Source organism: Equus przewalskii, chromosome 25 (genome assembly GCF_037783145.1).
Source record: "Equus przewalskii isolate Varuska chromosome 25, EquPr2, whole genome shotgun sequence".
Taxonomy (NCBI): Eukaryota; Metazoa; Chordata; class Mammalia; order Perissodactyla; family Equidae; genus Equus; species Equus przewalskii.
This window is the reverse complement of record NC_091855.1, coordinates 7,926,887-7,953,089: the sequence shown is the minus strand read 5'-3', so window position 1 is coordinate 7,953,089 and position 26,203 is coordinate 7,926,887. Positions and strand designations below refer to the sequence as shown.

Genomic DNA, 26,203 nt, shown 5'->3' with positions numbered 1-26,203 from the left:
AACAATTTTTTAAATGTCCATTGACAGAAGAATGGATAAGGATATTGTGGTACATACATACAACGGAATATTAGTCAGCCCTAAAAAAGAAGGAAATCTTGCCATACGCTACAACATGGATAAAACCTGAAGACATTATGCAAAGTGAAACAAACCAGTCAAAAGGAAAAATACTGCATAAATCTACTGTATGAGGCAGCTAAAGTAGTGAAACTTAATGGAAGCAGAAGGTAAAATGGTAGTTGCCAGGGCTGGGAGAAGGGGAAAATGGGGAGTTTCTGTTCAATGGGCATAGAGTTTTAGTTTTAGCAAGATGAAAAAGTTTTAGAGATCTGTTGTACAACAATGTACATATAATTAACAATGGTACTGTACACTAAAAAGTTTGTTAAGAGGGCAGATTTACTGTCAGATTTTTTTTACCACAATTTAAATGTAGATACATATCAATATGTATTATTTAATATGTACATATATATCTTTAAATATATATACAAATTTATATATAAATTATATAATTATATATAATATGCATTATATACAAATTTATATATATATAAATTTCTAAGTGAAAAGAAGTCAAGGTGCAGAGGATTGCATGTTGTATGCCAACATTTGTGTGTATGTGTATATATGTGTGTGTTCTACATACATATATGGTTAAGTAGGCTTAGAATATATTTGCAAGAATACAGAAAGTTGTAAGAGTGGTTGTTTCCAAAGAGGAAAACTGGGTGCTTTGGACAAAGGGAGGGAGGTAATTTTGTAAATTCTGAGTTTGTACAACGTGCATATTACCTATTAAAAAATGAAGCATAGAAGCAATTTATGAAAAACATAGAAAATATATTACAAAGTACTAACAATATATATCAAAAGAATCATAGGGATAATAAGGAGTAGGTTGGAGTGTAGAATAAAATATTTATAAGGTGGGATCTGAGCTCAGTCTTGAAGAATAGGAAGTATTTGGATAGGTAGAGGAGAGCAATAAGGACATTCTGGGTGTGTACATGGAAGTCAGAGCAAAGAGAGAAGGATAGTGGAAGTAAAAATGTAGGAGAAGGGTAATGAAAGGCAAATCAAGTGCCAGACAGTGAAACAGTCTCAATATATTGTAGAGTGTAGGTAGGAAAAGGATGAAACACAGTTTAGTAGACGAGGCACGGGAATGTGGAATTACAGTGGTAGGCAGTAGGGAGCCGCTGTAGGTTCTTGAGCAGGGAAGTCGTGTTATGAAAGCAGGATTCCAAGGAGATCAGCAGACAGCAACAGACAAAATGGACTGGAAGGCAGACATCTGTTAGAAGGCTGATGCAGCAATCCAGTGGTTGCCCATTACAATCATCTGGGAAGCTTTAAAAATATATATCAATGCCCGGGTCCCACCCACTAGATATTCTGCTTTAATTGTTTTGGAGTGGAGCCTGGACACTGTTATTTTTGAAAGCCCCCCAAGTGTTTCTAAACAGTGGCCCAGGTTGAGAATCACTGCAATAATCCAGGGACAAAGAGATGAGAGCTAAGATTCAGGTGCTGGCAGGAGGTTGGGGACAGGATAAAAGCAAATCTAGGAGGCATTTCAAAGGAACAGACATGGTGACAGATAGGAGGTAGAGTGAAAAGACAGTCTGTTAAATTCCTTTATGTATTCATTCAACAAATATTTATTAAGCCACTCCCAAGTACCAGGTACCCCTCTAGACACTAAGGATTTGGTGACGAATGAGTCAGACAAGTCCCAGTTCTTGTGAAACTTGCAGTCTAGTGGACAAAGACAACAACAAACAAGATTTCCAGTAGTGACGTGTATAACAGGGTAAAGTGACAAAGCATGACTGCATGTTGGGGGCTGCTTGTTTACCTAAGATGGTGAGGGAAGACCTCTCCGAGCAGGCTTGAATGACGAGGATCCAGACTTGCAAAGGTCTTTGAAGAGAATGTTCTAACAAGGGAAAACAGTAAGCACATAGAAACAAGCTTAGTGTCTTCAAGGGACAGAAAGGCCTGTGTGGCTGGAGAAGAGTGAAAGACAGATATGAGTCGAGATGAGAGAAGTAAGTGGGTACAGACAAAATAGAGTCGTATAGGTCATGGCACAGATTTCGTTCTAAGTGAGTTGGGAAGCCTTTGGAGGAAATTAAGCAGGGTAGCAACATGATCTGATTTACATTTTTTAAACAACCACTTTGGCTGCAGTGTGAAAATGGATTGCAAGTGGCAGGAATGGAAGCAAGAAAACCAGTTGGGAGGTTAAATTAAAACAGTGGGGCCACCAACAGACAGGGGAAAACTGTGGAGGGGAACAGATTTGAACATGTTGAGTGAGGTAACTGCATGGTATCTAAGCAGAAATGTCCCAGAGCAACCAGAAATATGGAAAACAGGTGAGAATTTAGGTTGTACCTACTAACGTGGGAGACACTTCCAGGGGGGCTGAAGAAATGCAGGTTAGATGACACTACAGGAACATTAACAACTTCACCCAAAGTGATGAATGACAACCTGGAAGGACTGTTCCTAGTGGTGGACTGCAGGGCTCTGCAGTTAGTCTTGTCTCATTAACATCTCATTGTGAGTGGGATGAAGGAAGAGGAGAATGAAGGATGTCAAGAAGCAGGGAACAATGACTGATGCACTAGAATCAAGAATCAAGGGCCGGCCCTGTGGTTGAGTACTTAAGTTCCCCCTTCAGTTTCAGTGGCCAAGAGTTTCACCGATTCGGATCTTGGGCACGGACCTAGCACCACTCACCAAGCCATACTGAGGAAGTGTCCCACGTAGCAGAACCAGAAAGACCTACATCTAGAATATGCAACTATGTACTGGGGGCTTTGGGGAAAAGAAGAAGGAAAAAAAAGATTGGCAAAAGATGTTAGCTCAGGTGCCAATCTTTAAAAAAAAGATTGCTAGAAGGATGAGCTGAAGCTAAAAAGATGAAATTTAATAGATATTAACATATATACACACACACACATGACTATATGTGTGTATAAATATATACATATTTCTTCATACTTAAAAAATTTAAATCAATACAAAATTAAAATCAATAGCACAAGTCCTAGAAATCTGGCAGTTCACTTGAAAAAGACCTGGAGCTTTTATTGAACACAAACTTTAGGAGCCTAAAGTGTAATGTTATTGTGAAAAGCTGATGTCAAATCAGAGTACGTTGACAATACTACAAAACTACAGAAATTATTTTTCTGAGGAAGAATATACCAGTAGTGAAAATAAACTGTACTGATCAGGATATTTCTAGAATACCGTTTTCTGATCAGGATGCTGAGTAAGTAGCTGAAACAGAGAAGGGAGAAGAGATACATGGTTTGGAAACTACGTGATTTGAGGAACAGCCAAGTAACAGAATTGTACACGTATTCAATTCAGTGCTTAACAGCTTACTCAAGCTTTTCCCAAATATCATGTAATCTGTCTTGTTGAAACAAGGTATATTTCCCCTGGTTGAGAGAAAATACAGTCTTAAAATATTGAAGGTTATCAGAGTATTCAGAGAATTAAAGTAACTTGTCCAAAATTAGACAGAAAGAGGTAGAGGTGGGATTTGAACACAGGTAAATTTGACTCCAAAATCTTAAAATATACATATATATGTGTATATATAATTTTAAATATATATTTTAAAATCTTAATGTATATAAAATTTTTCTTTTGAATTAAGCAGTTTCACTTATCAAGTCTATATGAAAAGGTTCAATCTGAAAAAATCAAAGTTATAACTGAGCTGTTTTCAGGCAAGCAGTGTGCCTTATTTAACTTAACAACCTTAGGACTAGCATGACTCCTACATAACATGTGCTCAGTAAATATTTGCTCAGTGAATTAGCCAGCCCTTTGCTTGTGCTGTGCATCAGTCCACTGATCAACATGAGACAAAACACATATACATTCAAATAAGTGAGAAACATTTCTCTGCAAGTCTTTTTTCTTTATAGCATCCCATATTACAATGCCTTTTAATCCATCTGTCTTTTTTTCCCCCCAGCAACTCAGTTTTCCTCTCCACCAATTTACTTTGTCCTATAGGTGAATAAACCTCTCATTCCCACCTGCCCACCTGGCCATCAGCCAAAATGAGTCTTCCTGCTCCTCATAATTGCTCATCGTGATTGACAGCCTGGCAAACTAGGACAATGGATGACGATAGTAAAAACATACATCAGATTGTTTGGGAAGGGTGAGAAACAGAAAGAATTTTATTGTAAAGAGGAAACCACATCCATGATATCTTTACTCATCCTTCACCAAAATTTTGTCTTCTTATTTTTCCTACTTCATTATGGAAAGACTATGGTAGGATCATGGTAGGACAATGAATAAATTGTGTTTAAATTAGAAAAACAAATTTCTCAGTACTATAGAAGGTTCTGAGAAGTTCTAAGGCCCAAAACTATGACCATTAAAATCTAGACAGAGAATTTGTAGGAAACAATGTATGTTTCCAATAGGGCTAATTCTAAAACAGCCAGCATGCCAAGGAGGAAGAGGTTAAAGTGAACTGTTCGAGTCCCTGTTTCTAGCATCGATTTTCTATGTCTATATATTGTAGTGGCAATGTCAGCACTAAAGACAGCCCAAATGGAAATATTGTCCACACCCAGCTACTCGCAGATTATCTAGTAACCTGATCCTGCAAATACACAGGGCAGACAATGGAGAAGAGAAAAATCTGTCCACCGTAAAAGAGATCTTCCAAATTTGTTTACGTCTCATACAATGCTCACCATTTCCCCCGTGCTCACATAACCTTATTCTCAGGCTCTAAAATGAATCTTTTCAGGGTCAAATGGCTGTAACACTTCCATCAATGGTGGAATACACATTTCAATGACAAAAGAGTACTGGTGGAAAAGACATACTGAGGAAGAAATGAATCTTTCCCAACTGATCTCTGCTCACTTCACCACCTCCACCCCCCAAATATGGGGAAGAATCAAAAGTTCTTAAAGGCAGATACTTTATATGTAGGCAAACATAGAAGATGAGATTTTGCAAAGATGAAATTGTTTCTAAGAGCACATGAAGGCCGATGATTAGCTCATAACCCATTTAAAAGCATGTGTAAAGTTCACCTGAAAACGGATGGTTTGTTTCTGATTTTCCAGTGGTGAATTCACCAGGGTACTAAACTGAAATTTAAATGGTGCCATGGTAGGAAGAAAAACTGGAGTACAGCAGCAAACACAGCCAGAGAGCTGCTGATCTGGCAACGTGCTACCCATCCAATGCCAGGCAGGGATTGCCAGATAGTTGAGGATCTATGGTACTTTCAAGATTTCAATTCTATAGCTAGATTGTGCTGAATTTCAGATTCTACTTCAAGATGGAAAAGAAAAAAAAAAACAACAGAAAACAAAGATTTCCAGACCTTGGGTGTTTAAAGAACCTTCACACAGTAAATCAACGTACTGCTGTCTTGTTTTCTCCGCAGCCAGACTGAAATAATACAGCACCAGCAGAGGTGTGAATTACCCCCATTCATCTTAATGGAGTGTTAACTTCAAAGGCTTGTTTTAACCATTTAAATGCTAAGCTCATGAGTAAACATTCTGTTAAAAAAAAAGTACAATTTAAACATTCACCCTCCACATATGAAAGTAATTTATATTCTCAGCACTTCGTCTTTTAATTTAGCAAACAAGTCTCCAAGTGTTAGAAAAGTATATATTTTGTGCTTTACTTAGTTTTATTTTCAATAGTTATTACCTAATAAATTGTGAACATTAAGCCCATAATGAGAAGGTCTCTATTTCCCATGGAAATGCTGAGGAGCACTGGAACAAGATTTTCGGGTAATCCTGGTGGAGGGGGCACTGCTCTCACCAGCCATCTCGTTAGCTTCCTCCAAACTCACAGGCGAAGCTGTGACTCCAAACAGGCAACGGGATAAGGTGGAATATTAAAGTAAAATAAAAGTGAACACCTCCACAAATGATTCCTCTTGATATTAACTAAGTTTTGTGCAGAGTGTTCAATAGGTTACTTGTCCATTTGCCAAACCTCCCAGGATCCTATCCCATGAGCAGGTGACAAATGTATTAATTGATGCCCAGCTGTCATCACACTTAACATTTGCCCCAGGGGGCATCCTTGCATCTGTTGCAGATTTAGGGTTATTTTGGTATTACTGGAGTTAGATTTACTTAAGCAGCTGAACACCTATTTGTATTTGGATCTATAATTTCATAAATAGAAAAAGAGGGTACAAGAATTAGCTTATCAGAGTGATGGGCTCTCGCTGGTCTAAAGCCACATAGGAGGCCAGGCCTGGCTGTGCCCCTGGGACCATGCTAAGTGCCCAGTTTCAGGAAGGCCTTAGTAGGATAATACAGCTGGGGTAGAACTGTGGGAAAGCACTAAAAAGAGCGCACATGGGGCCAGTACCCCTGTGAGTAAAGGCTAGAGAGATTCTAAACATATTAGTTGTACAAGATGGAAGATGAAAAAATTCTATGTCCCTGATTGAAAGCAAATTCATGTTACTGGTCCAGATGAAGGGATGGGAGAAAGGGATAAATATCTATTCTATTAAGAGAGACATGTTTCGGTCTGCACCTAATTTATACAAGATCATTTAATCTTCTCAACGCAACCCTGTATAATTGGTATTAACTCTGTGTAATACCTATGTGAAAGCAGAGGCTTAGAGAGGTTAAGTAGTTTGCCTAAACTCACTGAGATCTGAATCTAAGTCTCTCTAACCCAAAACCTTGGACTTTTTCCATAAAACTGTGCTGATCTCAGGTTGCTAAAGAAGTATCTTAACTCAAAAGAGAAGTTCAGTTATCAATTTTTCAGGCCATTTGCTAAATGGGAAGAAAAGGGACACCTGCAAAAGTGTGTATTTCCATACATGCAAATTGGCACTTTGCATGCAATTCCCTATTTTACATGTGCAGAGGGATAAGATTGCATTTTTACTGCTACACCCTGGTTTTGGTAGGCTGCTAACCAACTGCCCTTTACATAGAACACTCATAGGGAGAAGAGACCTCGCTTCTGGTTTCCAACCAAAAATAAGCCACATCAATGGGAAGACTGGAATGATTTATAACCTCCAAACAAAATATGATATAAACCATCAGCATTTGTCTCTGTTAGCCAAGTAGAAAGTCACATGTTTTAGAGACAAACGGAGAAAGCTCAGAGAACTTTTAAAATCCACAGTCAATCATCACAGCTCTATCTCATAATGAATAACAGAGGAAAATCACAAAAGTTTCTTAGGATTTGAAGGCAGGGCAAAATCCACAATTTTGTTATTAGTGATTGATGTTGACAACATTAACCCACAAGCTAAGATTGGAGTTTGTATATAAACTTAATACACTGATTTCTTAAAAAACAAATGAACAAACAAAAGATTGACTCAATACATTTAATAACATTAGAAACTTCTGCTCTGTGAAAGGCACTGTTAAGAGAATGAAAAAGCAAGCCACAGACTGGGAGAAAATCTTTGCAAAACACATACTTGATAAAGGACTGATATCTAAAATATACAAAGAATGCTTAAAACTCAACAATGAGAAAACAACCCAATTTAAAAAATGGGCAAAAGATCTGAACCTCACCAAAGAAAATACACAGATGGCAAATGAGCATATGAAAAGATGCTCAACATTATATGTCATTAGGGAAATATAAATTAAAACAAGATACAACTACACACCCATTAGAATGGCAAAAATCCAAAACACTGACAACACCAAATGCTGGCAAGGATGAGGAACAGGAACTCTCACTCATTGCTGGCAGGAATGCAAAATATTATAGCCACTTTGGAAGGCAGTTCAGGAGTTTCTTACAAGACTAAATGTATTCTTACCACACGACGCAGCAATTGTGCTCTTTGGTATTAACCCAAAAAAGCTGAAAACTTAGGTCCACACAAAAACCTGCACACAAATGTTTATAGTAGCTTTATTCATAAGTGTCAAAATTTGGAAACAACCAAGATGTCCTTCAACAGGTGAATGGAAAAACAAACTGTGGTACATCCATATAATGGAATATTATTCAGTAATAAAAAGAAATGAGCTATCAAGCCATGAAAAGACATGAAAGAAACTTAATTGCATATTGCTAAGTAAAAGAAGCCAGTCTGAAAAGTTAGATACTATAAGATTCCAACTATGTGACATTCTGGAAAAGGCTCATAGGGAGAAGCTCATAGTTTTTATGGAGACATTAACATCAGTGGTTGCCAATGCCTGCAAGAGTGAACCCTAATGTAAACTATGGACCTTCAGTTAATAATAATGTATCAATACTGGCTCATCAAGAATAACAAATGCACTACACTAATGAAAGGTGTTAATAATATGGGTAAGTACAGGTGTGCTGGGGGTGAGGGGATATATGGGAACTCTCTGTACTTTTTGCTCAATATTTCTGTAAACATTAAAACTTCCCTAAAAAATAAAGTCTATTGATTTTTTTAAAAAAATAAACCCACAAATGAAAGACTGACCTGAGCATTTTGAGTTTCTTTCTTATTTTGATTAAAATTGCTATGAGCTCACTTTCCTCTACTCACTCCCATTTTGTTCCACTTTCCTATTAATAATGTTTACAAAAATGTTAACCCACACAAAGAGAATTCATCCAAGGTGGCTTCCAGAATTATTCCTTTTTGCATATGGAGGTAAATTAGTCTTCATAAGAAGCAGGAAAATATGTCTTTCACTTATTAATCCAATTAAAAATGATGAGTGCTAAACTAAAATTCCCAACCAAAATTCCAAAGATGAGCAAAACAAAAGCCTGTGGAAATAAGGAAAGAGAAAAAGAACAGTTAGAGTACGTTGTTAAACCTCCACCCTCTCCAATAATGTATGTTATAGTTCAAAATACATTAAATTTCTTGGAGTGGATGAAATAATGATAAAATGACAAATTATTTCTTAAAATAGCATTCCTAAAAGAAACAAAAACCAACCTACCCCAAGCTTTCTCCCTGAGAGAAAGTCCTCTCGGCTAAGTTTAAGATAAAACAGTCCTGGGAATACAAAAATCAAACACGTCGATGTACTGGAACCTTTAAGTGGGAGGAGGAAAAAGAAGACATTGCTAGATTCAGATGTGAGGCTGGAGGACAATTTTATCCATTTTATGATGTGAATTTTTTGAAATGGAAAACTTACCAACCACACCAAATATATTCCGAATGTCAGGAACATATATCGCAAGTAAAACGATGATAATATTGAGTGCTAGAGTGATCAAAGAATGGCGAATCCATGAGAATGAAGAATTGGAGAAAAACATCATCATTAAAGCTTTCCTTGCCTGTATAACAGAAAAAGAAACAGATTTAAGCAAAGAGAAAGTGTCAAAGTAAAAACACTCACTTAGGGAAACACATGTACAATACAGTAAGTATGGTATTCTTGCCCTCTAAACAATTTAGAATCCAAAAGTATACCATAAACTATTACCATAAAGTGCTCATTACACATAAACTAAGAAATATACCTTTCTCTGTGAGCTTCATAAAAATTATTTTGCTTTAATTCTTGAAAAAATTTTCACATGCAATTTCTTTAGGGTGCATAATTTTCAAAATTATCCACAATAGCACATTGTGATGAAATTTCAGAGAATCATTTTCATTAAATTCAACAGATAGAAGAACAAAAGGTTTAAAACAGAAAAAGAAATCATGCCATGGGAACACCATTTACGATTTTATTTATCTATTTCACAGCATGTTAATATGAAAACTAGTTCATGACACTTCTCACTGCTAACGCAGGCAGCAGGCAGTCACGTCCCATAAATGTTTATCCAGCCCCCCTGCACTCCTGGCACTGCAGTCCGCACAGGGAGGAGGCAAAAAATCTTGAAGGCCCAGTTCTTAAGGAACTCACTGTTAGGGATTCAAAAATCCATGCAGAAGCATTTATTACTCAAAGCCCTTGTTTCATTTTCTCAAAAATTCTTAAGATTCTTATGTATGGCAGCTAAATGCAGAATGAGATCGGTTGTGCCTCAAGTTATAAATCTAGAGCAAATAAAATATTTTGACTAAAATTAAACTAGAATGTCTATGTGAAAACAAATTTACAATAAACCAGAAAGAGCTTATTTTTGCTGACTTGACTTTTTCCTCTTCATGCACATTCTTTTGAAAACAGAATACAAAATTAAAGGGGAGAAAAAAAACCCCAAAACTTTAGAAGAACTCTAGTCTCTAAATTGGAAACAATGCTGTGGGAGAGCATAAATCTAAACTAAATCTCAAAAAGCACAAATTAGCTTAGTGGTTCACTGTTATTTCTGTGCTTTCATGGGGCCAGTGTGCAAGTATGAGGTCTTTGATCAATTACTTGACAAATGAATAAGATATACAAGACTAGATGTGATTCAAACATTCTAGTCTGCAAAGAATTAGTGTTGCCCTATTAGGGAGCCACTACACTAAGCAACAAAACCTTTAAGAGTACTTACAGGGAAGTGGATTAGAGGCACTGTCAAAAGCACAGCAAACAGTATGCACAACTTCACAGTCATGACAACAACATCATGCGGCAGGTATTTACTATAGCCTTGTAGTAATTCTGACGCCACTTTGTCTGTTAATAAAAATATAGTAATAAAGATCACATTATAAACTACTAAGATGTCAATAACAGCAAAATTATTTTCCTTTGCACAAATGGATCTTAACAGATTTTAGAATCCCAGCACTAAATGTCTCTCTGTCCTTTTTCCTATCTTACGAAACATAAGAGATATTTAAATATCTTCTTGAAACCTACAATCTGTTTTTTGTTTTTTTTAAGATTGGCACCTGAGCTAACATCTGTTGCCAATCTTCTTTTTTTTTTTTTCCTTCTTCTCTCCAAAGCCCCCAGTACATAGCTGTGTATTCTAGTTGTGAGTGCCTCTGGTTGTGCTGTGTGGGATGCCGCCTCAGCATAGCCTGATGAGCGGTGCCAAGTCTGCGCCCAGGATCCAAATCCGCGAAACCCTGGACTGTTGAAGTGGAGTGCACAAACTTAACTGCTGGGCCACTGGCTGGCCCCTACAATCTTTTTCTTTAATGAAACCAGAAAACAGCACAGGCAGAGCCTCTAAAATTACGACAATGAATATATATATAAAAATATCTCTTTAGAGCTTTTCCATAATCTGAAGGTTTTGAACAACATTTATGTTGTTTTACAAAGTGCTTTCACATGTGCTACTGAGTTTAGTCCTCATGATAACAATATAAGATATATAGCTAGGCAAAAAACGTTAAAAGACTTGCCCAAGATCACACAACACAAAGGGGCAGAGCTGGCAGGCTGTGCACCCAAATTTTTTTGGTGCCAAAGCTGATACCTTTCCTTCAATACCACAATGTTGTCTAGAATCTCATAGAGTTTTGTGCATGTTACCTGCTTCATCAACTCTGCATGTGTAGATTCATCTTCCATAAAAGAGAATGCAGTCTTAGGGAAATGGCTTACTTAGCAAGCCAGTGTGGTAGTCAGTGACAGTGACAGTTGACCATGCTTTGCTCCATGGTGTTTTTCCATTCTCACCTTCATACCTCTCCCTGAGGGGTCTGAAGAGTGAGGGTTCTCAAGAACACTCCATATCACTGCCTCGTAAGGAAAGGTCAGGTTGTACTTAAAATAGCATGGGGCTTTTTCATTTGAGGGTATATGTTTTGAAAAAGATGCTTTGGAGGAAATAAAAAACAAATCAAACACACCTCTGTTTTCAAGGATCTTAAAATTTTAAGGGGAGATACGGTGAACACACACATATAGTACAAAACACACAGATACACACACAGTGGCAGAAGGTCTAAACAAAGAGCTATGGCGATTCGAACAGGGAAAGGTAACTATGGTTTTGGGATGAGCAGGGAGGGAGTCCAGGAAGGCTTGGGGGAGTCATCACGATCTAGCGAGCAGCAGGATGGTAGAGGGGCTTGAACTCTGGGACCACACAGACTAATGTTCCAATACCACTACTTACTAGCAACTTAACTTCTCTGAGTCTCTCAGTTCTTACATCTATAAAATGGGGACAACAATATATTGACCTATAGTTACTGAGAGCATTAAGTGAGTTAATGTACGCATGCTGACATTCAAAGATGTGGGGGAAGAGATTCTCTCTAGGAGCAAGAAACAGCATAAGCAGAAGCCTAAAGTAGCAAAGGGAATGTGCATTTGAGAAAATGAGCAGTCAGTGGTACTATAATGCTGAGATATAGTGGGCTGTAGAGCAGAGAGGAGTGGGTGATAAGGCTGGCAATGCCTTTAAGACCCAGTAATAGAGCTCTTCTGGACTCAATCCGGTAGAGTCTGGACACAATCCGGTAGGCCACAGAGATGCAGTGACTTATGAAGAATAATGTATTATCATCTGAACTGAGTAGGAGGACAGATTGGAAGAAAAAGAGACCCCAAACAGGGTAACAGTTAGAAGGCTACTGTCATAATCACTGAAATATAACAAGAATATGAACTAGACTAGTGATAATGGAAATGGGAGAGAAACTGTCTAAAATATCAAAGACATACTTTATACAATGTGGGACTAATGGACTAAGCAAGAGATGAAGAGGAGTCAGGAAAGCTGGATTCTATTTCCAAATCTGTGAGATACTTGTGAGTCTTTGGAGAAATACAGCAAACTATTTTATTTCTACTTTCTGAATCATTAAAAATGAGCTATTAACACTTACTGCTTAATAACTTTGTAGACTTTTTAAATGGTCTAGTTATTAGGCAACAGTTGGGCATTGACCTGGCTCACCAGAGGAACACTTTTTCTCCCTCACCTTACAATGCTTTAACATCTGTAATCAGAAACATTATTATTAATCTAGGTATACGTACTTATAGGTCCCTTTAATCTGACAAAATTTATATTATTAACTAAGCTTTGGGAGCACTGGATAAAAGGATTCCAAGCAGCTCCAGAAGCCAGAAGCACTAGATTTATTACAAATTCAAACTATCTGTTACATGTCCACTTCCTACTTTCCCAGGATGAAAACCTTTCTTCTGAGCCAGTGAATTCTGTGTTCTTAGCTGAGCCTTAACATATGTAAGGGATAGAGTATAACACACTTCTCTAGATTCAGACAAATCTCTACAAATCTCAGGAAGGACCTGATGGTGATCTCTGCAAGTTGTACATGCTGTTGAAGCCAGGAGGCTGTCCTGTGTAATATACTGTCAAACAGGGTATGAAGTTTATAAAGGTTACCATGGAACAGCAGAAAGATCACTGGATTCGTATTCAGGAGACTTGCCACTAAGTGTGTGACAGGTCACTTCACCTCTCTGGGCTTCAGTTACTTATCTACAAAATGAGTTGAAGCCTTTAACTTCTGACTAGCCCTTCTGATAAAGTCTCAGCTTCAACTAGAAATTTCTTTCCATAAAACTGAGAGCTACTGTTATCCCAATAGAAATATGCCATAAAAATGTCCCTTGGTTATGATTAAAACCCCAGAAAAGAACCACTGTGATTGATTTGTGAATAGCAAATCAATATCTGAATCTTCCTCTGTCTTTGGAGAAGGAATCACTTTTATATCATTCTTTCTATCTATTTATCCATCACCTACCTATTTACCATGTGATTTTTCTTTGATGTGTATTTCTCCATTATAGAAAATGTGGACATTCTGATGCATTTGCATTGGTGGAGAAGGATTAAGTCAGAGACAAATTTTTTGGATTTTTTTCTAAATGTTGAAGACTCAAAACATAATAGTATTTGTGCCAGGTGACAGCTTTACTTGATAACTAGGAAAATCTCTGTGTAGGAAACACTTCATTTATAGGATGAAAAACATGTTTAGCCTCTGTGTTCAAACAATGATTGATAGATAGATAGATAGATAGATAGATAGATAGATAGATAGATATAGAGATATACAGATGTGCCTGGAGCTTAAGTGATCCAAGTTTTTTCAAAAGTTAACTTTGACAAAAACTTGGAATGAAGGAAATGTGGATTCTATAGCATGATTCTTGAGGAGGGAGCGTAGTAATAAAGGCACTGATTTCGGAGAAAGTCAGAATTGGATTCAAATCCCAATTCATTATTCATTAGCTGCAGGTATCTGCCCAAATTACTCAAACTATATGAATCTGTACCTTGCAGAGTTGCTGCAAGGACTAAGTTAGGCAATGTATGTAAAATACCTGGTACTTACGTAACAAAAGTTAGCTCAATAAACGCATTAGCATCCATCCTTCCTCCACTCCCCTTTCAATCAAAGCTTTCTTACAATTTAATATAGTTCTTAAGCATATCTCATGGAATTCATGTAATTATTTCTCAGCTATCCTGGAGATTGGTAGGCCATTTGAGATTTCTTCCAGATAGCTCTATTTATCCATATGGAGGAGGACGTCCATTTTTAGGACTCTCGCAATGTTGAAGATTCCTAAATTAATAGTATTTGTGCCAGGTGACAATTTTAATTTAGAAAAATAGACAGCTATTTTGCTATACTAAGTTTTTGCTTAATCCTAACAGAGACCCTGCTATAATACCTTATTAATATAGAAAAGTCTTATTGAGCTCAAGTCTGTACAAAAACTAACCCAACAACCAAAAACAGAGCTTACGTGTTTAAAGAATTTTGTTTCATTAGTGATGATCAAAAAAATTTAACAATCTGCTTTAACTTTCTGTGTAGCGTATCAAGCAGGGTAACACACTCATGTTGGAGAAGATGATTTTCCTGATGGTGTACACAGGGCTCTACCATGTAGGATACTACATCAGCATAAAAATGCGGGAGCAGATGTGGATTAATGAATGGCCTTTATTACTGTTGAAACAACACAGAGACAGCAAGAAAGGGATAATTACAGTTTTCTCACACACTAAAAACTCCAAGATAATACTTACAGCATATACTGAAAAGTTACCACATTTGAATTAAATTTCATTAAAGATAGTAAGAAGAGAAGTACAGTGATGAAAAATAGGGCAACTGAAATTATGAAATAATTACAATAATAATGATAATGATAATAGTGACACACCACCAGCTGCTCTCATTTGTGAAGACTGCTATGTGCCAGATACTATAATAGGCATCTTACATGTAAGTCATTTCCTCCTCCATACAACTCTATGCAATTAGCCCCATGTTACAGATTAGGAAGCAAAGATACTGCATGGTGAAGTATCCTGTTCAAGGGCACACAGCTAGTTAGAGTAGTTATCTGAACCACATTTGTCAGATTTCAAAATTCATACTCTTTCCACCAGACTTAGGAAAGGTAGCTGTGCAAGTAAATGTTGTCCAAAACCTTGTCAGACTTGGAAAAACTCTGGGAGATAAGCAAAGCGCCATTTCAAGTCATCCTGGTTGTCTTAAACCTGAAACATGTGCACAGGCTATCAACCATGAAATCAGGGTCATGACAGCTAAATATCAGCAAAGTAATAACAGCCATTTACTTGGAAAGTTGTTATGAAAGCATTCATAAACTGAAAAGTGTATTCAAGAATTTGACAAATTGAGTGTAATTTGTTATAACATGTTCGTTTGCAATTAAGCAAGTTAATTAATGCAATTAAGCAAATTAAGCAAGTATGTTTGCAAATTACAAGAGAGCTTACAATTTTTTTTCTTGTTCTAGACTTTCAAGTTTTACATTTTCTTGAGGTACTTATGAGAAGAGAAAAAAATGCACACCCAGCAGGCAATTTTTCAAAAGTAAGTAAAATAAAATTTTACCTTTGTTTTATGAATTTAAAAGAATCTTCTAAAAAAATTAAGGAGAAAGGTCACGGTGCATCACAGAATGCACATCTGCTGAATCATGTGGATTAAGTCTGAAGGCAGAAATTTCTGACATCTAAGTGTACAACTGTAGTCCAGTGTAAAACCCTTCCCTTTCTCAACTTGTTCTTCTGCAATTAAAATGATTGATTCTCTCGACCTCTCAAAGTGCTAGAGTCTAATACATCGAATTCTCAATTAAAAAAATTAAAATCATTATTGCACATTTTTTCTTGTAGAAAGCCATCAATGTCCCTAAGCCTGAGGTTTTACTAAGGTAGGCGTTTAAGAAAATTTTCATATGAACTTGATCCACCTTTATAAGAGAAAGAAAATCAATCTTTTTAAGGTCCATAGAGCCACCACAGTATGTACTGCATTGAATTCTGGCAGCCTGAAAAAATTAGCTTGGTAATGCAAAGCAGAAACAAAGTCCATACTCAGGTGTGAGATCAACTATAGAACAATTTACTTTGTCATTTACAATTAAATAATATACTTACCATAAAAAGTGAGGTATCCAAAGAGTGCAGATACAAAATAAATGAGAAAACTTAAAGCAACTGCTGTATTGGTTACATTCTGCATTCTTTTCTTTGAAGGGCTACAAGACAAAAATGGCAAAAATAGAATCAGTGATCTGAATTATATCTAAAGAAAGAAGTATCTCCTAAGCTAGTCAAGAGGATCCCTCAGTCACTCAAGACCTAGTTTATTAACAACTACACACTAGCGTTCCTTATTTGAAATTACTGCACAAATGTTACACTTCTAGGAAACATTCTCAACTTGGACAGAACTAACTCTTGGTTGTTTTATTTTGTTTTAAACTAACACTTAGAATCCAGTAATGGGAGGAAAGAATTCATAAAGGAGAATTTCATTCAATTTGAAAGCCCTGGAAGTAAAAAGACATAATACATTTAAAATACTCCAGAATTCTATAGTACCTTTGAAGCTCACAGTATATGGGCAATACTGACGTATGGCAGAGAAATGAAAAAGCCATGGTTGGTATGGCATAGGCACTCTGAAAAAAATTTTAAAAGATGAAATTATTATTATTTTTTTTATTGAGTTAATGATAGGTTACAATCTTGTGTGATTTCAGTTGTACATTAATGTTTGTCATTCGTGTCGTAGGTGCACCATTTCACCCTTTGTGCCCACTCCCCACCCCACCTTTCCCCTGGTAGCCACTAATCTGTTCTCTTTGTCTACATTTTTAAATTCCTCATATGAGTGGAGTCATACAGAGATTATCCTTCTCTAACTGGCTTATTTCACTTAACATAATTCCCTCAAGGTCCATCCATGTTGTTGCAAATGGGATGATTTTGTTCTGTTTTGCAGCTGAGTAGTATTCCATTGTATATATGTACCACAACTTCTTTATCCATTCAAAAAGATGAAATTATTAAATGCTACTCTGTTGAAACCACTACTTCATTTGACAATAAACTCACTTCTTCAACAACAATCAATTGGTTAATGTATTTCATCTTCCATGAATTATCTCTTTATAAAATGTGTGTTTTTTTTTTAAAGAGAGACATAATTCTGGTCACCAGCAAATGTTCCACTTGACAGTGTACTTGCTTGTACTATAGCTTCCATACCATGTTGCTTTTACTACAATCAATGATTCTTCTATATTATTTGAGTAAGATAAAAATAATTTAAGATAAATAATATTTAGGTAAGATTAAAAATAACATTTTGGAAATGATCTTATTGTAATTCTCAGTCTTTCCTAATGTATGCATTACGAAACTTAAATACATCATATTACCTTAAGCAGTAATAATAGTTAATGCTTTTGAAGCTGCTTTTACCAACTCATTCCAAGAGAATACTGAAAACATTAACCTCATCTTAGTATTGCCGGCATCTTTGACTGGGATCTCTTTCAATGGGAAAGAACATGACTTATTCTAGACTGACAAATTCTTAGAGATCCATTGGACTACACAGCATAAGGTTTGTGTTTTTTAAAATTTTATTAGGCTACGCAAGAGGCCAAGGAAATTACAAAGCAAACAAAAGTTACCATCTAAATGAAAATACTATCTTTACAAAATAGATGGTGATGATTTACTTTCTCTTTCCTACTCTAAAAAAAAATTCCCCCTAACTAATTTTAGGCTCTTCAGCAAAAGAACTTGTAGATGAGTGAAGACCTATCTTGGGACATAATGCCTCCTAAAATATCTGAGGGGAGCAGGGAGGGAGGAAAGCTTTAGTGTTTCCTGAGACTGGATTAAGGGAATGAGAGTTTAATTCACAAACTCTCTTTCATATATTGCTCAGTTTCCTGGCTTGTCAATTACCCTACCTAGATCTTTTAGGCACAGGTAGGCCTTTACCATGGAAAAGATGTGGTAACCTCCCTAGTGAGGCTAGAGACATTTCTCATTTAAAAACCGGGGATAAAAAGGAAAACTCTGCACAGAGGAGTTACCACACTAACAGAGTTGGACATGAGTGGAGGGGATTCTAGCATCTGGGACCTGTGTTTCAGCAGAATCAAGTGTAGAGGAAGAAACTTGCAGCAACAGGAAAGATTCTGAGCTCTTCTATAATCGTCAAGGAGAGATCATCCAGATCAAGTTCCTGCTTCCTCTGCTGATGCCCAGGGGCTCTTGCAGGCATTTCTAGTATCACAGGGCTCTTCGAGAAGGCAAGGGGACTTGGTCTGCTAGTCTCCACTCCAGGCATCATAAATTTCAACTTTGGAATGTCAGCCAGAAGACATATTGGCTGTGCTCAATCACTGGTCCAATGATGAAGCTGTTTAGCTAGAGACCAAGGTTCTACTCACAGGGAAGGAGTTTTTGATATAATTGGCTATTTAGCTTTACAAGTCCAGAGGGCAACAGGAAGTCTGTATCCACAGAGGACCTTATTGGCCAGACCAGACATTCAGTAAATCTGTTCTTTTAGGCTGTGGCCCATTTAAAACAGGCTCTATTTTTAAAGCCATGCCAAAAAAAAAAAAAAAAGGTGGTTGTTTCATAATGGGCCACCCTGTGTTAAATAATATTATTCTTCTGGTAGGCAACCTTATACTTAGCACTTTCATGAAAATTAATTAGTTACAGGTACAAAGACCTAAGAGACCCTGTTACACAAATCTCTTAAAACTTGAAATGTGAAAAATCAACCAAAAGTATCTGTTAATAACTTACACACCTCTTTGGAGAAATGAAAGAGCTTTGGTTTACAATCATCTGTCGCATTTGAAATCTGTTTAAGAGAATTGAGGGGAAAGAGAGAAACCAAGAGCCATTAAAAGTCAGAATACATCAACAAAAATGATGAATTTATTATTTCTAGGCTTTCAAGTCAAAATATTTGAAAACAGAGTTCCAAAATGAAATACAGCCATTACTTTTTTGTTAATTAGAAAAAAAATCATTATTAGTCTGATTTTTTTTCTTTTTAGCTTACAATAAAAAGGAAGAAAATATAAACCGTTACCTGGATGTATTGCTCTACATAATTTAATGTCAGAGGACAAGGGATGGACCATTTTTTAATTACTATCTGTAAGAATAAGTAGAAACAGCACTCAGATTATTTCTTACAAAATTCATGACAAGAAATAGATTTCAAATAGGTCAGCATTATTTCAACTAATCTAACACTATACCAAAAATATGCTAGGTAAACCTAGGAAGATTCTTTGCTCATATGATTTTCCCCAGTGAGAATGGGGTCATCATTTAATTTGGTCACCTATGGCCAGGAGGGCAGGACGGGAGGAGTTGCCGTGTATCTGTTTAGCAGGGATCTTCCCCGTTAAAGACAGAGTACTCTTCATGTCAACTTTCAAAATTCCAATAGCATCACAGCATTTACCCAAAAAAGGGCAACTTAAAATGAGAACATGATGTTTTTAGTGACAATGGTACAGAATATGGTTATTTGTGGATCTAGCATCAGTAGCAGAGAAACATTAATAGCAGTTTTGGAAATGGCCACAGGCAAAAATAAGTAGAGACCTTATGCAAAGGGGGAGCTCAGGGATTTCTGATGTATAAGTGCTGTCCCTCCTTGTTTTTCTCAGATGTATAGTTACTTTTGGTGAATATGGAAAAGCTGTCTAAGAATAAGAGCACAAAGCTGGGGAACTCCAGTTGGTGAAACTAAATTTTAAGAAAATTGAAAGAAATCCAGAGGGATGCTATTTCCCAGAAATAATCAATGCAAATGCTTTAGGATTTTACTCTTAATTGCACCCATCCTGTTCCTAGACCTACAGTTGTGGTTGTGCCCACACTGCCATTGTTGTCATTGTTTCAGGGTACGTAATTACTCTGTAAATGTTTGCTCCAAGCTAAAACCCAACGTACAAAGGGGCAAGAAGAATAAAGAAAGTATATGTCCTTTGCAGGAGACAGTAAGTAAATACTATTCCTATTCCTATTCAGTATTTATCTAGTTTTGGATTTTAACCAAGTCAATCAAAATTTTATATAGTGATAAAACATCTAAGGAAAACACAGACTTTTAGGATTAAGTTAGCGATTGAACTAATTACTCTTAATTAAAACCCTTATCAAGAAAAAAGAATTAGAAGGATAAATGGGCAAGTGGTTTTGTCACTTATACATAAGTTTTCAATATGGAATAAAACTAAATGGTCAACTTAGCAAGAAGAAAGAAAAAAATCAAAAGCAAAAATCCCACCATTTTTTTTTTCTGATGTTTTCAAAAAAGTATGATGGCATGAGGTAGAAGCTAGAGAAGCAAGGTTGTTACTGGTCTTTCTCTTCAGCCCTGCCTCAAATTCAGTGTCTCACACTTCCCCTTACTAACAGTGGTAGTGGTGGCAGCGACAGCCACCTAACGGAGGGCTTGCGTACCGTGTACTTCGATAAGCTCTGTATGTGAGCTACCTCATTTGTTTTATCAGCTGTCATTACTAGGCTTGCAAATCAAAATATGTCAAAACAGGTGTCTGCTCCGTGGCCGAGTGGTTGAGTTTGCGCGCTCTGCTTCGGCAGCCCAGGGTTTTGCCGGTTTGAATCCTGGGCGCGGACACGGCACTGCTCCTCAGGCCACGCTGAGGCAGCGTCCCACATGCCACAACCAGAAGGACCTACAGCTAGAATATACAACCATGTACTAGGGGGCTTCGGGGAGGAGAAGAAGAAGCAGAAGAAGAAAAAAAAAAAAAGATTGGCAACAGATGTTAGCTCAGGTGCCAATTAAAAAAAAAAAGTCAAAACAACACTCCAAAATGCAATATAATCATTAGTTTTTCGCTAATTAGAAAATATCACTAACAACCTGATTTTACATTAATATAAAATTCGGTTACTACAGCTAATTTCTCCGCAGAGACCTGGCCCAACCCCAAGCCTGCCTGGTGGAATGGCTTGGATAGAGATGATGTCCTACAAAGCGCAAGTACAGAACAGGAACGGAAAGATACACAACAACAAAGAGTAACAAGAGTCTTCGCTCAGGCTGAAGACAGAACACGGTAGAAGGTAACTCCAGGGGTTAGAAAAACAAAGGGAAAAGTAAGACTAAGTATTAAAAATACGTGTTCTCTTGCAGAAAAGGCCCTTCCTTCTTCACTGCTCCAAGTCCTTCCCACCTTTCAAGGCTCAGCTCAAGTTTTATTTCCTTCCACATCCTTCTTTATTCTAGCTCTCAGTGATCCTTCTTTCCTCTCAACTCTTGCAATTCTTACTCTGAAGCAAATACGTCAACACTTGGTTACGTATTGCCTATATTGTTCTCAGTTTTCCCCTCGTACATTTATTTTATCTCCTCTACTAGATTGACAGATCCTTAAACCTAGTGTCCAGGTTCAACTCCCCCCACCGTATAAGGCCTAACACGGTGCTCACTAGAAGGAAGCTCTGACCAAAATCCATTCAAATAATTCTATTTTGACTTATTAAAACATTACTTAGAATACTAATCTATACTCAAGACAGAACTTTTGGAAAGAATGGCAATACGTTTGTGTCCTAAAATGGGCCAAAAAAGGTAAATTTACCAAAAAAGGTAAATCCATCTGGTTGCTGTCATTCTGAGTCACTGCTAAAATAAAATTTATTTTTAAAATTTTAGATATTTCAGAGAGGGCAAAAATTTGTTAAAATTTTTGATGCAGCATAAGGATCTGGGACAATAGATAAGAGTATAGGTTTTGATTTGCATTATTTGAAAAGTGTAATTTAAGAAAATAATAGTTCTCTGGACTGCTTTTTAAAAACGTAATATAACTGTTACATAGGTTTACAAACATACTGACGAAAATAATCAATGAAAAAATTGATATCCTTCAAAAAAATCTGGGTTAATATATACGTTTTTCCTTTCCTTAACCACTATGCATTTCAAAACCTAACACTCAGTGTAAAATAAATATGCTGATGAAAAACAGCGTTAAAAAAAAGTATACAGAGTGTTCTTCATTGTCCCATTGTAGACCAATTTTAAAGTGTGCTTACAGGTAAAACTTCGAGCAGATAGTTTGTAAAGCATTACAACAAATGCAGAATAAGGGCATTACTTCCATATGACTGCCACAGTAGAAATCTGCATCAAATTAAGGTACCTGCCATGACAGAAATGAATACTGTGAAAACTACAATAGACATAGCGTATCAATACATTTCACTGGCTTCAAATTATTGGCTATAAAACCTAATTACTCCTATCTATGCAATGTTTGGACTGCCAATTGTCTGTGAGGAAAAAATTCAATGTTATCAATACTGATTCTTTTTAATATCCATATGTTCATTTGCGTAGGTGGGCCACTCCTACCCATGTAGTTGCTTCTCGACAATCAGATTATGGAGAAAATATTTATTTCCCTCTTCAATGTAGAGCCTAAAAAGTATATGTTCATGAATGTTAACTAAACTTATGGTGGTAATCATTTTGCAATATATGTAAATGAAGTCATTATGCTGTACACCTTAAACTTATATAGTGCTGCATGTCAATTAAATCTCAAAAAAATTGGAAGAAAAAATCTGGAAAAAAAGTGTATGTTCAATTCACTTACTTGTAAGATACATGTCAGACAATTTCGGGAGGAGGGCAATGATTTTATGTTAATAAATTTAACAAATGGGGCCGGCCCATGGCAGAGTGGTTAAGTTTGCATGCTCCGCTTTGGCAGCCTGGGGTTTCACTGGTTCGGATCCTGGGCACAGACATGGCACCGCTCATCAGGGCACGTTGAGGCAGCGTCCCACATGCCACAACTAGAAGGACCCACAACTAAAATATACAACTGTATACTGGCGGGATTTGGGGAGAAAAAAAGCAGAGAAAAAAAAAAGAAGAAGATTGGCAACAGTTGTTAGCTCAGGTGCCAATCTTTAAAAAAAAAAAAAATTCTAACAAATGATTAAATGTGAACACTGTTAAGTATTTTTAGTTTTAAGAGCATTCATTAAAGTGTAAACATTTCTGTACACTGAAACTAGAGTCATTTCCACTTCAATTACCCACGCTAAACTTGTTTTACCCTTGTATCCCAGAAGATAGTCCAGCCTAAGTTAAATGCATCCTAGGCTGTTTAGACAGCTCGGAAACCTGGCTCTATAATATGGTTTAACTACTGATGTGTTGTCTTGCTCTCCTGGATGGCATTTTTCTTTCATTTATTTTTCATTCATTAATAAGGAAGAACTTAATCAAGTTTATGATTTTAAGAATTTAATCAAGCTATTAAAATATGTATCTTCTTGGGGCTGGCCCCGTGGCCGAGTGGTTAAGTTCGCACGCTCCGCTGCAGGCGGCCCAGTGTTTCGTCGGTTCGAATCCTGGGCGCGGACATGGCACTGCTCGTCAGACCACGCTGAGGCAGCGTCCCACATGCCACAACTAGAGGAACCCACAACGAAGAATACACAACTATGTACCGGGGGGCTTTGGGGAGAAAAAGGAAAAAATAAAATCTTTAAAAAAAAAAAAAAAAATGTATCTTCTTGGCAAGTTTAAAATGTTTAACCCTACTTAAGGTTTGACACTTAGATATTGACTTTGGAATAAACTGCTATACAAAGAGAAAAAGGACTTTTTTTCCAAAATTTCACAGAAAGATACTATCTTTGGGATGTTAAAATCTGTTTTAGAAGAATTAAAAGAAATCAGAAATTCAAATTCTTTTATCTTTATATTAAATTATTTTATAAATATTAAAATGAATTAGGTTTACCATCTGATAGATATTTTTCCTGTGTTATAGTAAAAATGAGTTAATTTTAAAAAATAAGAAAAAAAACCACATTCCACATGTGAAGAAAAACATTTCTTTGCAGTAGTCTTTTTACGAGAATTTATCTATGCTGAATAAAGCAGACCAGATGGAACTCAGGCACCCCAACTGGATCACAATGGTTAAGTCCCAGAAGCTCTGGTTTCATTAATGGAGCAAAGATTCAAAATTATGATGAATAGTATCAAATTGATTTTACAGATTAAAACCAGCCTGATTCTCATGCTTGAGTACCTCTTCCACACATACACACACAACATTGTACAGAAATAAACTGATACATATACCTACACGAAGAATCATATTCCGTTTAAGGTTTTACCAGAATCGGTGTGCTCTCCTCTCTAGTTAACCACAAGAGATACTGAATTTGAAATACTGCTCTAGCTAAGCCTCTTCAAAATAGACACAATGAAGGAAATGATTTTGTGGAACAAAAGTGCTTTTAATCACACACTGAGAGAAAATGGGATGCCTTCCCAACACAAAACAGAGTTAAAAGAAAAAGGCATTAACACAGTGAGTTCAATTTTTGTGAGGAGATAAGCAAAACACTATATTTTAAACTTACCACAAGAGCAAAGAACACCATAAAGAAAAATGATAAACTACTTGTGTAGCCAAGGAAGCCTGTAAAATAACAGTAAAATAAAAAGCAATTTATAAGGAAAGTGATCCTCACGTAGAGCTAAAGCTATGCATCTTGGGCATGTTTTCTATTATAGCGCTTGGTATCTGGGGCTTAGGGTTGAGAATAACAACATTCCAACTATCTGTCACAGATCATTTATGTAGCTCTGTACAGCAGAATTGGAACTGGCTTACCACTAATGGTACACTGTAAGGAAAGGCTGCTCTTTAATGTTCTGCTGTAAAGATTTTATTTTAGTTGGGCAGACAAAATACTAGAGCAAACCAAGTAATAGGTTAACTAGGGAGGGCTGAAGGCTGAACAACCTAAAGTAAGTCCAAGTTCAAAACTATTCATAACCACTACCCTTCTGCTAAAAATGTGGTACTGTGAAGTTTAAAAGCCCCTTAACATTATTGTCTTTCTTTCTTTCTTCTACATAAATAATGTCCTCTTCTATAAAGACTTACCTATTTTAGGAAGAAGTGCAAGAGGGAACACAATGCCAATGCAAATGATTATTAGTAGTGTTTGTCCATCAAGATACCATGACCTATTAGGGAAAAAATGGTTCTATTTTAGGTATAGGACTGGAGTGTTTGTGCTTACACACACACACTCACACTCACACAGCTATAACCGTTACAACCACCCATTAGGAAAAGCCTACTTCCTTTTGTTAGAATATGTTCTTGTGGGATCCTGTTATTCTTATTAATGAATTTACACTTAAGGGATGTATCAAAACAATGAGATGCCACTTTTCAACTACTACATTAGCAAATATTTAAAAACAAGATAATGGTCAATGTTGGTGAGGAGTGATGAGCTGTGCACAAAACTGATAAAAGTATAAACTGTGTACATGACCTTTCTGGAAAGCAATTTGGTAATAGATATTGACAAGCTTTAAATATTTAACACTTATAAAAGACTATTAAAAATAAGGAAACAGTGGGGGCTGGCCCCGTGGCACAGCGATTAAGTTTGCGTGCTCTGCTTCAGCAGCCCAGGTTCACTGGTTCAGATGCCAGGCACAGCCCTACGCACTGCTCATCAAGCCATGCTGTGGCAGGCGTCCCACATATAAAGTAGAGGAAGATGGGCACGGATGCTAGCTCAGGGCTAACCTTCCACAATAAATAAATAAACAAATAAATAAATAAATAAGGAAACAGGGGCTGGCCTAGTAGTGTAGTGGTTGAGTCTGCGCACTCTGCTTCAGCAGCCTGGGCTTCACAGGTTCGGATCCTGAGCATGGACCTACACACCACTCATCAAGCCATGCTGTGGTGGCATCCCACATACAAAGTAGAGGAAGACTGGCACAGATGTCAGCTCAGTGACAATCTTCTTCAAGCAAAGACAGGAAGATGGGCAACAGATGTTAGCTCAGGGCTTATCTTCCTCACCAAACAACAATAATAACAAAAATAAGGAAACAATCAGCAATAATAACAAAAATTTTTATAAAAAGAGGTTTATTGAAAATACTTAAAATAATGAAAATTGGAAACAAACATCTGAG

At 36.8% G+C, this 26,203-nt stretch overlaps 1 protein-coding gene across 2 annotated transcripts in view; it reads right to left on the bottom strand.

The window, feature by feature from the left end:
* Nucleotides 1-7,933: 7,933 nt before the first annotated feature.
* Nucleotides 7,934-26,203, bottom strand: part of SLC38A6 (solute carrier family 38 member 6) — a 58,620-nt gene continuing 40,350 nt past the window's right edge. For both annotated transcript variants that reach the window (XM_008539205.2, XM_008539206.2), the window contains exons 7-16: nucleotides 25,146-25,228; nucleotides 24,616-24,674; nucleotides 19,268-19,333; nucleotides 18,980-19,033; nucleotides 16,738-16,817; nucleotides 16,291-16,391; nucleotides 10,477-10,601; nucleotides 9,171-9,315; nucleotides 8,970-9,064; nucleotides 7,934-8,790 (exon numbers count right to left, since the gene is read on the bottom strand). In XM_008539205.2, coding sequence (XP_008537427.1) covers nucleotides 8,710-8,790; nucleotides 8,970-9,064; nucleotides 9,171-9,315; nucleotides 10,477-10,601; nucleotides 16,291-16,391; nucleotides 16,738-16,817; nucleotides 18,980-19,033; nucleotides 19,268-19,333; nucleotides 24,616-24,674; nucleotides 25,146-25,228 — 889 coding nt within the window. In that variant the 3' untranslated portion in view covers nucleotides 7,934-8,709. The remainder of the gene's footprint in view (nucleotides 8,791-8,969; nucleotides 9,065-9,170; nucleotides 9,316-10,476; nucleotides 10,602-16,290; nucleotides 16,392-16,737; nucleotides 16,818-18,979; nucleotides 19,034-19,267; nucleotides 19,334-24,615; nucleotides 24,675-25,145; nucleotides 25,229-26,203) is intronic.